Genomic DNA, 13,636 nt, shown 5'->3' on the forward strand with positions numbered 1-13,636 from the left:
CCCATTGGGGAATATATGGAGAAATGTTTTATTAAAAAATCTTGGATACTGGAATGCTTATTTGTAGCAAGATGAATACAGATTAATGCCAGGTGCCTTTGTACTGAATCCTAACCCATCAATAGTAGAGTCTGATAGTCCAATGACAGCTGAATCAACACTTAACCCAAAAGTGCACCAGTGTTCACCTCTCCACCCACCTCTACCTCCTTTTATGTCAACTCTCTAGTCAAACTATTCTCCTGCAGACTGCTCTAGTGTAGGCTCATAACCCCAGTAACCCTTCAGCGGAATTAAAGCTGAAAGTCATTTACACTGTATGTCATTTACCCACAAAAATCTTAAAACATTCCGATCATTTAGAGTCACAGAAATTATTATAGAGGCGTTCTCAATGTCAGCCATTCAAGCTTTTGCAAACCTTAGTAAATCTCAAGGATCTTCTGGTTGAATTTCGGGCTGGTGTACAGGCAGTTGTTAAGTGAAGGACCATTTGATTGAGCAGATGCATCATACACAACCCTTAACTTAGTCGTCTCCTTATCTTGCCGAATCACTGCATGAAGGGGTAAGTAATGGATCTTCCTAGGTGTGGAATCTGACTGGTCAATCTTCTCTACGATTCCCTTGCTAAGCTGATCATGAATGATAGCATTATATTTTCTCAAAATTGTCGGGTTCTGTTTCAGCCTTCGCAAGAGACCGTGTAGCCTTCATAAGCTAAGATCATAGTTATCAGGTAAAGGTTCATGGTACTCACGCCATGGTAAGGCCACTTCATACCTGTAATTCTGAAACTGAACATTGCTTGTAAAGTAATCATACGTGATGTCATCTTCCCCCTTAATCCCAAGAGACTCTAGTTAACAGAAAAGACCTGAGAACTGCATAAAGTTCATCACCCTCTATGGTGTTCATGTGTAATGCAAGTGTGATCGGAGGTAAAAGACTTACACTTCTAACTGGTTCTGTGGGTCCAGAGAGTACCCATCCTAGCTTCGTGTTGATAGCCACAGGACCGTACTTTTCTCTAACTGTTTCTCCAGTTACTAAATTCTAGTAAACATCAGAATCGATCAGTACATCAACCTCCATTGGTGTTCTGCTGTCTAGGATGTCTGTCAGATCAAGTTGTGCAAGATGAGTATTGTAACTAGAGGTCACATCAACTGATTGTGCCATCAGTGGGTCACAAATGTGTGGCACTACAAACAGCTCCAACTCATGCTGGTAGCCAGATCTGCCCCCAATCACAATACATACTACCTCATAAGATCTCTGATTCCCTCTTCTTGCTCCAACGCAGCTATTGACAACGATTGTTTGTCAGTAGGGACTAGAGACAGGGAATCCTTGAGTCACATATGACCTCTGACTTCCACTATCTAACGTAGATGTGAGCAATCCAGAAATAGTTCATCTTAGGTTTACAAGAGTTGTATTTGGTGTATCATGTAGTCCCTTCTTATTGAATGCAATCACCAAGCATCACATTGAGAAGTTTTGTTCCTCTCAATTGGAGATAGTGAAGGCCTTGTAGCAATTGATCTAGACGATGTAGTTTCTGGAGGTGATAGGGAAGAAGAAGCATACACTTTGTATTCGACCTCCAAGGAAATATTGAGCCACATTTCATTCAACCTTCGTAAGTTTGAAACTAATTTGCCTTCACTAGGAGACTGAGCGGAAATGGATGAAAGACGACTTAAGATTGACCCCGCCTCACAACAGAAGCCAGTTGAACATATGGATGAGAAATATGTTGAAGTGACACTCCCTACTGGTGTTTCTAGTAGACTTGGTGAACACGTACTGGGTGTTCATTGGAGTGTTCAAACAGATCAACTTTTGTTTGAGTTTGCTGATGTGGCTAATGCAGCTACACTATTGAGTCGCACAAAGAGGAATGTAATCAGCATCAGTGGACGTTTCTATGATATACGTAGTTAAGTAAGTGGCGCAGCTTAGTTGACGATCTTAGCAAGAGCCAGCCAGTTGTGTTTCCTAGATGCTTACTCATCAACCCACAGAGTGAGACAAGACACTATAGATTGTATGGGTTTTGTGATGCATCCACTGCAGCATATGCAGTAGTCATTTACCTGGTAGAACTTAGAGATGGCATAAGGTATTCTAATTTTGTTGTATCTAAGATGCATGTCTGCTCTTAAATCACAGACAATTGCTAGACCTGAGTTGTTATCAGCTGTTCTCTTGTCCCGTTTGGTGGTGGATGTCATAACATGCATGACCACTCATCTGAGCTTGGAAGAACTGAGGTGTTTTACTGATTCACAAGTTGCACTGTTTTGGATAAAGGGTGTTGAAATGGAGTGGAAACCTTTCGTCCAGGATAGAGTGGATGAAATATGAAAGTTGACTCTGTAAATTTCTGGAATCACTGTGCTGGTAAAAATAACCCTGCTGACATTCCTTCAAGGGGACTGACACCTATGGAACTATCCACAAACAAGCTGTGGAGAGAGGGAGGCATGTGACTGAATGTTTCTATTCATGAGACTGCATTACCAGATAAAATGTCCGATGATTACATCAAGTTGAAAGTGGAGTGAAGACAACCTACTTGCACCCTCCCAGACAGCGAATTTGAGTAACTTGATTGATTGCAAGAGATACAGCAACCCCCATAGGCTGTATAGAGTCACTGCTTATGTTTTAAAGTTTACTCGCTTACTGAAAAAGGTGACCCAGTCTCCAGAGCTTACAGTACAAGACATACAATGTAGCTAAAGCAGAGGAAATGTGGATCAAGGAGAATCAGTTTAGTTTAGCTTTGAATGATAAATTTTTACTTGAAAGATCCAGTTTATACTATTTCAAGATGAAGGTGGATTGTGGAGATGTGGAGAAAGGTTACAGAATGCGGATGTGATGTTTACTGCCAGGCACCCCATACTTCTAGACAAGAAGTACCAATGAGGCGCATCGAAGAGTGCAACACAATGGGGTAAAGGAGACACTCACAGAGGTTTGCAGTAAATACTGGATTGTAGGTGGGAGAAGTGTGGTTATATTGCATATCCACAAGTGTGTAACTTTTGAATGAAGGCCATTTCATGCTCCTCCTGCACCACCACTTCCAAAATTCTGAGTTAATGAAGCACCTCTGTGTAGTTGACTTTGCTGGTCGTCTGAAATAAGGTGGTCTCTTACAGTAATAAGGTTTGGTTGTGTCTATTCACATGTTGTATTACCAGGGCAGTCCATCTTGAGCTAGTGCTTGATTTATCAACTGTAACACCTGTATGATGTCTAAAGAGGTTCTGTGCCTGGAGAAGATTGCCTAGAAAATTCCTTTCAGACAATGCCAAGACACTCAAGGCTACAGCTAAGACAATTGACGTTATGTTGAAGGATGAGTATGTTACGAATTATCTGTCCCACATCCGTATCAAATGGTCCTTTAATTTGGAGAAGACTCCATGGTGAGGTAGAGTTTTTGAAAGATATATTAAGTCCACTAAGTGATGTCTTAGGAAAGTGATTGGGCAGGCTAAGTTTATATATGATGTAGATGAAATACATACTGCTGTTGTTTAAATTGAAGCTATTAATAACTTGAGACCACTCTCCTGTGTGAGTCCTGATGTTTTTGATGAATCTTTGACACCATCTTATTTATTGGTGGGACACAGAATTTTAAGTTACCTGATAATCTCAGTTATTATCAGCCGGATAATGATGATGAAGATTTTGAAGTAAGTAGTAGTACAGCACAGAGAAGAGCTAAGCACTTGAACAGTGTGTTGAATCATTTCTGGAAGCAGTGGAGCAGAGAGTATCTCCTTGAGTTGCGAGAGTCTCACCACCACTCAAGTACAACCAGTATGTTGTCTAATGTTAAGGTTGGTGATGTAGTAGTAGTCCACGATGAAGACCATCCCAGAGGATTTTAGAGGTTGGCACAAGTATAAAGGGTGATAACTGGGAGGGACTCGAGGAGCAGTGGTGAGATTGTCTACCACGAATGGTCATTCAACGACTCTACAATGTCCACTACAGCTGTTGTGAAATTCTAAGCATCTATAAATTTGAGGGCTGTGGCCTTACTTGATCAAGCTTCACTTATTTTCTAAATTTTCTGATTTTGAATAGCCTTAGAACGAACAAACTGTGACCGCTGCATACATTCCTTCTACTTGTGTGGTGCAGTTGAAAGTATATAATATGTACGTAGGTGTACATGTGTATATGTACAAAGTTCTTTATTTCAATATTGTAAAATTAATGACAAAACCATACATTGCCTTAAATTCCAACTTTACAACAACCACAGTATGATTGCGGAATTTCTGATGATGAGTAATTGCCACAAAATTAATAAACTCTTTGAAAGCAGTTGCAACATAGATTCAGAAATATTACTAGTCAAGGTTTCATTTTAGTGTTATTACGAAATAGAATTAAGCATCTTACAGTTTCTGGAGGTTGTATTCCTATACCACTTGAATTCAAAGTTGAACTCAAACCATACTCTAGCAGTATCACTGTGCCTTTCACCACTGCTAGAGAATAGTGATTTCACTTAGTTAAGATGGCTTATTATACTTATGTTTACTCAGTTAAAATTTCAAAGTGAGAATTTTCCTGTGGGGGCATGCCTCCAGACCCTAGATAGAGTATGCTGAGTGTGCTTTGCACATTCTACTAACTATATAGCCACTAGCTGTATTAACTGTACAATTGCCACTTTTTAGCCCCCGCGGTAACGCATGAGTGCTTAGGTTTTCTATGGTGTTTCTTGTGCTGCTTTTCATTTGTATATAATGCATGCAACATAGCTGAAACTGAATCGGAATGGTCTGACGCATTTCAGTAATTAATAGTCATGGCTTGCATTCACTAGTAATTTCTGCATTGACTGAATTGATTGCAGAGGCACTTCTCTTTCTGTTTTTTAATTTTAACACCGTTTAACAGGTGTAACATAGCTGGAAAAGAAGTGGAATAATCATTTTGCACTTCACATTTCAGTAATTGGGATGCGCATTCTGTCATGCAATTAATGTTTATAGTCTGATTGCATGGCCTATTCTTTTCTTTTATGTGATATGTGATGGTTTATCGATATTGAATTTTGTTATTGCAAATATGTACGTAGGTGTAGGGAAAAATTAGAAAATCTACATTGAGTAGGGATCATAGAAATACAAATGAAACAAGGGGAGGTCATAAACACCTGCTGCTATACTAGTTGAAATTATGTAATCCCTACTTCAGTCATGATTGTACAGTCTATAATATCAACAGGCTGTATATGACTGAGTACTAGTGCTGTGGTAAGTAGAATTCAAGGAAAACAGGAACAGGACAGGAATGGAAAGTGGGAACGGAAATCACCTACAGAAAATGCCTGATAATGGTCATCATGCAATATGCAGGTTGGATATTACAGCGCTATGTGTCTTTGCAGCATAGTTTGGATCCTTTCACTAAAACGATTGAAACACTCTAATAGAGCAGTCACTTGCAATGGAATACTCTAATAGAGCAGTCAAGACTATTTTGTTAACTATCCCACCAGGGACTCACATTGATGGCCTGTGAATTGATGGACTGTAGACTAGCTATGGTACTTCCCAAGTACAACATCATGCTTGCACACGCAACTTTGCTCAAGATTTAAAAAATCGCTAATTAAGGAGTGTGGCAACTGTTTTGCTTGCGATTGTCACGAGCGATACAGCTGCCACGTTGTCTTATGAACGAAACAGTTGCCATACCCCTTAATTAACAATTTTAATCTCAGCGAAGCTGCATGTGTGAGCGAGCGAGTGCGATGTTGCTCTCGGGCAGTACCGTAAGTCATCAATATAATTATTGAAAGTTAGTTACCATAAACATTTTAAACTACTCATTAAATACTGATGAAAACTGAGATTCACAAAGTACCCTATAATTAACTGACAGTGCCTCTTATAGGCTTTGGGAGTATGTAGCAGCACTGGTATATGCTTTTTCAGGCTGAAGTGTCTCCAAGAGGAGTCCTCATAACTGCTTAGTCTCCTCATTGGAGACATACACCTACACATACCGCAACTACCACATACCCATAATGTGACTTTTCTGAGGTTGCAGGTACAACTTCCCAAATCTATATGCAGGCACTGCATGTCAGTTAATTAGAATCCTTTGTAGTGGCCTACGATATTTTAAATTTTATGGTTTCAAGGGAGTAGCTAACTTTTAATGTTGATGACTTAGCTAGTCTATGTATACCTAATGTAGGACAGGTATAGCCCATCAATTCAATGTGGGATAGTTAACAAAACATTCTTGACTGTCTATTTAGAGTATTTTAATGTAAGTGAATGCTCTATTAGAGTGTTTCGATTGTTTTAGAGAAAAATCCAAACAATGCTGCAACGACACACTGCGCTGTAAAATCCACATGCATATTGCATGATGACCTTTATCAGGCATTTTCCGTAGGTCGTTCCTGCTTTCTGTTCCCGTCCTGTTCCCGTTTTCCTTGAATTCTACTTACCCCAATAAACCGGTATTGTCTAGGTCAGCCAATCACTGCTTAAGAAACCTTTAAACTGGTTTTGCCCACCCACTTGGTAAACCATAAATTACCCCTTCTGACAAGTGTTAACATCATAACATAACCTCAAAGCATGTGTAAATATGTGATTGTAATAGCTGTTATTGATGTTGATGGTCACTTTGATACCACCCTAAAGCTTCCAGCTGGCTTGTTGAGTACCTATTATGTCTGCCAATATCACTTTAGTATACACAACCAATTAACCTGTTAACTGTTGGTTATTGGCAACCAGTTAACCGGTTTTGAATTTGTTATCAGGTTCACAGCTCTACTGAGTACATAGGAATTAATTATCAATTCATTAGTAAATAGGTATGTAACTGCAGGCCTCCTCCCTTGCTTCATTGCATTGTTTTTCTATGAAAATTTCAAAATTTTCTTTCCACATGATTGCAGTATTTTCCACCACATAGGAAACACTCTCCACAGCTAATGAGCCTTGTTTGATCAGTTTCAATGATCCTGAGACTGTAAGTTGAATATGTTTCATGTATGGCACACTCGTAGCACTGTATGTATGTATATGTAGTTATACAATAGGTGTAATTGCTGATGCTTGTGTTATAACTAGTGTGTTTGAGTTAGATGAGTCATCTGCATATGTGAGAATCTATATTGATGCATTGCAAATGCATTTATCATTATTTACATTTAAAACTGATACAAGAACCCCACACCTAGCCAAGGAATTGGGATGTTCAACTACTTAACTATGTTACAACACTCAAGTAATGTTGTACAATATAAAAATCCCTAATAAAACAGTCTTTTGAAGCAGTGGTGGTATCAGTTATCATCAAAATTCAATACTTTTAACCATTTTGAAAGGTCAAGGGGAAGAGAGCCTAATGCACCAATGACTACGGGAGCCACAGAAATCGACATATTCCATAACTGTAATGCCAAACTGTAAGTCATGGTATTTATGTATCAAGCTTTTCAGTAGTTTTTATCTTCATGCGGACATCACAAGGAATGGTAACATCAGCAAAATAGTCTTTGTTAGCCTGTATGCATATCTACAACTATGATATCCGGGTTTGCCTGGCAGCACCAGAAGATTAATTGTTTAAGAATGTGGTCAGTTTGTTTTCTACTTTCACTGCTCCCTCATATTTACCCTGTCCGATTCTAATCACAAGCTCTTAATCTTTGGCAAATGCTACCTGAACAGGTGTGAATATTTGTACAGTTAGCACTTGTTTGTTGTGCGGTATGCTCTCTACCATCCTGGCAGAGTTTAGGGGAAATTGGGTGCTTGATATGACTGAGTACTGGCTATATATAGCAATAGAAATTCTTCCTCACTAGGGCAGATGCAGGCACATTTAGCACCTAACATCTGGATTCCCCGTTTATCTCCAAACTATGCATACGTAGCTCTAATGCATGCCATGTAGCAGTAGTGCATGCAGGTTAAGCGGATGTAGGATGTTAGTATACTTATATGAATATAAAAAAGCAATACAATAAAATGGAAGCCACCTACTATACTAGTTCCTATCGACTTTAGTCATAATGTATAGTTTGTCAATAGTAACAATCAAGGTAGAATTAAATGTGCCATTTGTTGGCCACCCATGCATATAATTATCATTTAATGAGCAAAAGCCTCTCATATGCATACAATCGTACATATTGGTATTTATCTACACTGGTCAGCAAATTTAGCTTTATTGTAGCGTAGTGCAGAGTTGTCTTACCTCTGCTCGAAAATGCCGTTCATCGGCTGCCCTTGCATATATTTACCGTTTAACGAGCAAAAGCCTCTCATATGCATACAATTGTACACATTGGTATTTATCTATGCTGGTTGTAGATGTACAGTTTAGCATACCATACGTAGTAAATTTGAAGATATAGACGATCATTATCTTTCACAAGTCTACAGCCAGGCTTACCTACAGCCAGGTATATGGCTATGTTCATCATGGTCTGCACCTTTCTTAACTTGCCACATGGTACACAAGCACCTATGTCAGTCCACAAGCACATCTTTGTTGATATCTCATTTCTGTCAGCTCACAGTTTTGTGACCAATGTTGTGACTGACTGACACTGATACATGGACTGTTGCTACCTCATTGTAGGATTGGTTACTGAGGGTTAGGGATGGTATTATCGGGCACTTTAATACTAAACAGTGGCTTCGATAAATACCACAAGCTAGGCAGCTTGTATTTTCTTTATGGCTTATTCAGCACGATATTTGTATGCATTTTATTTGCATGCGTGTTATTGCATGAGTGTCATTTCCATGCATGTTATTGCATGCATGATATTTGCATGTGTATTATTGCATGCATGATATTTACATGTGTATTATTGCATGCATGATATTTGCATGTGTATTATTGCATGCATGATATTACAAGGGTGTTATTACATGCGTGTTGTTGCTTGTGTAATATTTGTGTACGTGATTATTTACATGCGTGTTGTCTACATGCGTGTGCACTGCTCAAATATGCTGAGTGCACACCGCCCCGGGGTTTTTCCACACCGATCAGCTTGTTAACTATTGTTTACATAAACCGAGCAGCACACACAAGTGTACATACGTAACTACTGACTACTGTTTATGATATAATTGTTATCAACACCTCAGTTTCAGCAATTGTCATGTTTATGAAGTCAAGTGTTTCAAACTATGGATAGAAACTACACACCTGCACTCATAGAATATTTGCTTCGGCCTTAGCCTCAAGCTGATAACAATGATATACTATTCATAGTGAGGTTTAACTATGGGTAATTGCATGTCAAATCAACAAGGAATATAGGGTCACCTTTCAGATTTTGATGAAACTTGGTGTGTTTGTAGTACCTGTGGTGCTTATCACTTATGACCACAAATATTTTCATGAAAATTTGGTCCATTTCTGCTTACAAAATTTACTGTACCTTTGCACTGTGTATATATATATTTTAAACATAATTTTCAATGATGGAAGGCTCTTGATTGATTTTTCCACTGATCCCTAAATTATGGTTCAAAACTACTTTATTGAAAACTTTAATCCTTTTATTTCAAAAAATGCTATTTGAAATTCCTCATATTTTTTTTTGTGAATAATGGTTTGGTCATGGTCTACATTTGATAATTTTTTGTGGTGAGACCCCAATGGACATAATGAATTATGTTGTGGTATATAGTGGAATTTTGTAGTCTATTGTATGGGAGTGTACACCCACTTGCAACAAAGCCATGCTAAGTTTGTCTTACAGAGTGAAGGTGTCTAGGTACAGTGCAACCTGTATTAGTGACCAATGTTTTCTAGCAAATCCAAAAATGGTCCTTATTAGACAGGTAGACTTTAAACGAGATCATCATGTGTCCATAAACACGTGAATGTTGTACCATCTCTTTGTAACTACTTTATTTATAGAATCAAATCCTGTTGTAGTGCGCTTACATATGTAGTCCCACTCCACACTATTCAAGTTACATACATGGCTGCATAGATACAACACACCTCCTCAAAAAAGATGATTACCAGGATACATATATTTATTTATTTATTATTATTGATTAGCAAAACCCATTGGGTAAATCGCTAATGTACAAAAACAAAATTTTAATGTCTATGCATTTTGCAAACGGTTTTTGAAAGTAAGTAAGTCTATATTGTCAAGATCTTCCATATCTAAATTGTTCCAGTCTGGTATTGATCTTGGTAAGAAAGAGTTACTATATCGATTTGTTCTGGCATACAACTGTAATAACTTCAAGGGATGGTTTGCCCTGGTACTTGTTGCAGGAGATAACACTGGCAGATACTGATTTGGAACATAAATTAATTTGTTTACAAACTTAAACAACAGCATCAGACGTGCCTGTTTCCTACGATCTTCCAGTGTTGGCCATTTTAATTCCACTAACATTTCAGTTATACTGTCCCTATGATTCCTTCTCCAAGGTCTATTTAACACGAAACGTGCAGCACGATGTTGTATCATCTCTAACTTGTGAATGAGTGATTGTTGATGTGGATTCCAGATAGAAGAGCAGTATTCAATAGATGGCAAGACGATCTGTTTATATGCATGTTCTTTTAAGTGAGGTGGACAATGGTGGAGAGTTCTTCGCAAAAATCCCAGTAGACGATTAGCTTTATTGCACACTGAATTTATGTGAGGGGTCCATGACAACTTGTTATCTAAAAGTACTCCCAAATAGTGATGTCTCTCAACAACTTCTAAGGGGATTTTGTACATTGTATAGGAGAACTCACTAGCAGAATGTAGTGTAGATATCTGCATGATGCAACATTTTGAAACATTAAATTCCATTTGCTAAATATCAGCCCATGATGATAATGTGTCAAGATCACTTTGGAGTATCTTATGATCTTCGGGTGAGTAGATAGGACGATAAACTAAACAATCATCTGCAAAAAGTCTCAACTGACTGTGGATGTTAGTTACAATATCATTTATATATATCAGAAACAACACTGGACCGAGCACTGATCCTTGTGGTACACCTGATGTTACACTGCAAGGCGAAGACTGCCTACCATCAATGATTACTTTTTGTGTACGATTTGTAAGAAACGATTGTATGTATGATCTCACTTTATGATTGTATGTACATTTGCACCAAATGCAAGTCTGTGGCTACTCAAAAGTGGATACTTTATAAATGGTCCAGAGAATAGAAGAGTTACACTGTATACAGTAGATACATACTTGTACCAAGAGTTTTTATATTGTGAATACTTGCTTGCCCTCAATATGTGATTCTATAGTACACTGAACCCTCAGTTATCCGAACCCCTTTGTTCTGAGGCAATGACAAAAGTGTTCAGATAATTTAATTGTTCGGATAACTGAAGTCCATACATTTATATTCAGAACTCTGTTGAAATACTCTAATAGAACATACCTTATGTTCAAAATACTCGCCATTTCCAATTTCAGATAAACAAGGGTACAGATAAATGAGGATCGGATAACCAAGGGTCTACTGTACTATAATTACCAAATGGTTTTTCCAAGTATTTTGCATTCACGCTTTGAATATCAGTATAGGAAAATGTTAAATACACATGAAAATATGGTCAACACATTTACCTATTGCGTGAGTATGTGCATGAATTTATGACTTTATCTTCAAAGTGGTTATGAATGTAGTAATTACATGTATTTCACACATTGAGGTACAATTTTATGATAAAACCCCTCCATTCCTAGGAGCATTATAAAATGCTCATAGTACAGAAGCCACAGAAGTATCTTGGTCTAAATGTATATGTAAAATCTACTTGAATTAACTTACACCATAAAATAAGTAAACAAAAGCTGTTTTGTGTGTCAAGAAGTATGGTAGTTTTAGTAGTTTGCAATGTGGCAACAAAGCTAGTGCACTGCAACGTGTGTACAGGGGCAGATTCAGGGGAGGGGGTCTCTAAAAATAATCATCGTTTTAATGTTTTGAAGCTATTTCAGCTACTCCTAAATACTTCAGTTGCATTCCTTAATGTCTATAATGGTAAGATTTAATAATGAAATGATTATTATTTTTACTATGGAAGAATCAGTACTATGAGGTAGCTGGACTGATTAGCTGGACACATGGAGGTCAGATCTGTGATTAAAATCTACCTGTCTAACAAGGACCATTTTTGGATTTGTTATAAAGGGTTGATGCTTTGGTGTTATATATATATATATATATTAATATCCAATTAATGAAGTATAAATTAGCTGCAGTGCATAGGTGGTCTTTCAATCCAGGTGGTCACTAATACAGGTTACACTGTACCTAGACACCTTCACTCTGTAAGACAAACTTTGTTGTGAGTGGTTATTGGAGGTGTACACTCTCATATATACAGCAATAATAGACTACAAAATTCCACTGCATGCCACAACATATTTCATTATATCTCTTGAACCCATTGTGGTCCCACCACAATAATTTGATCAACCATAAACCATGACCCATTCATTGTTTGCAAAAAAATCGAAGCATTTCAGGAAGAATTGTTTTTTGAAATATAAAGGAATAACATTTTCAATAATTTTGAACCATAATTTTTAAGTAGATGTCCCATAATTTAGGGATCACGGAAAGGTCTACCAACAGTCCTCCATCAGTGAAAATTGTGTTTAATATATATTATATATATACGTATTGCAAAGTTATAGTCAGTTTTGTAACTAAAGATGGACCATTTTTTTTCATGAAACATTCAAAATGTTTGTGGTCCTAAATCAGAAACTATGGGGTGTATAGAGCTAAAACTTTGCATGAGTGATAATGCCCAGGTAGTACAGGGTGTCTGGATTCAGTGGACTGGGATGGTGGACTGGAATGGAATGGTGGAATAAAACGGCACTTAGATAATTTCACCTAATGCTCACCTCTTTATAAGACAGTTTTATTTTAATGTCTGAAGTGTTGCCATCTTAAGCTTGTTGTTTTAGAATGCATCCCAATAAGATGGTCTTAATTGTGTACCACATACCTAGATTTATGATACAACAATACCCTCATACAAAAGCAAAAAGGATGTGTCCATGAAGCTAAAAGTAACTAGCAACTAAAGGAGCTAATATCTGGTGAAGCCAAGAAATGTATGGTAATGCTGGCAACTATATTTTACAAAAATTTATATAACATTGGTCTTATTATTATTACTTGGACCGCGTCACATACAACCAAGTACATACACTTACGTTGCAACCTACCCATTGGGCAAGTATAAACAGTGCCATAGGAAACACTCAGAGCAGTGTGCGTGTACCTGTGGAAATGATACATATGCATATGTACACAGGCAAGGGAGTTTAACTGGCATCAGAAAACCACAATACTAAAATACAACCTACACAAAAAAACCAAGTTAAGTTAGCTATATTGAAAGTAAAACTATATATTGTAGGTGTGACGTGTCTCTGAAGATGACTCAGCAGTGAAGTGAGGCTATGCAGAATAAGGGATATGGTGAAGGCACAATTAGCAATTTATCCCAATCAAGCTAATATGGCACAACAGACTCTGTTGTAACTAGAGGCCACTGGTGATGTACCTGTATATCAGCGGTGTGGCATTGGCAC

The 13,636-nt window shown here is 37.8% G+C and overlaps 1 protein-coding gene across 1 annotated transcript in view; it reads left to right on the forward strand.

Annotated features, from left to right (window-relative positions):
* The window catches only part of LOC136253850 (CAP-Gly domain-containing linker protein 1-like), a 72,189-nt gene that overhangs the window by 39,845 nt on the left and 18,708 nt on the right, over positions 1–13,636 (forward strand). Inside the window, exon 6 of the mRNA XM_066046511.1 lies at positions 6,985–7,041. Coding sequence (XP_065902583.1) covers positions 6,985–7,041 — 57 coding nt within the window. The remainder of the gene's footprint in view (positions 1–6,984; positions 7,042–13,636) is intronic.

Source organism: Dysidea avara, chromosome 4 (assembly GCF_963678975.1).
Source record: "Dysidea avara chromosome 4, odDysAvar1.4, whole genome shotgun sequence".
Classification (NCBI taxonomy): domain Eukaryota; kingdom Metazoa; phylum Porifera; class Demospongiae; order Dictyoceratida; family Dysideidae; genus Dysidea; species Dysidea avara.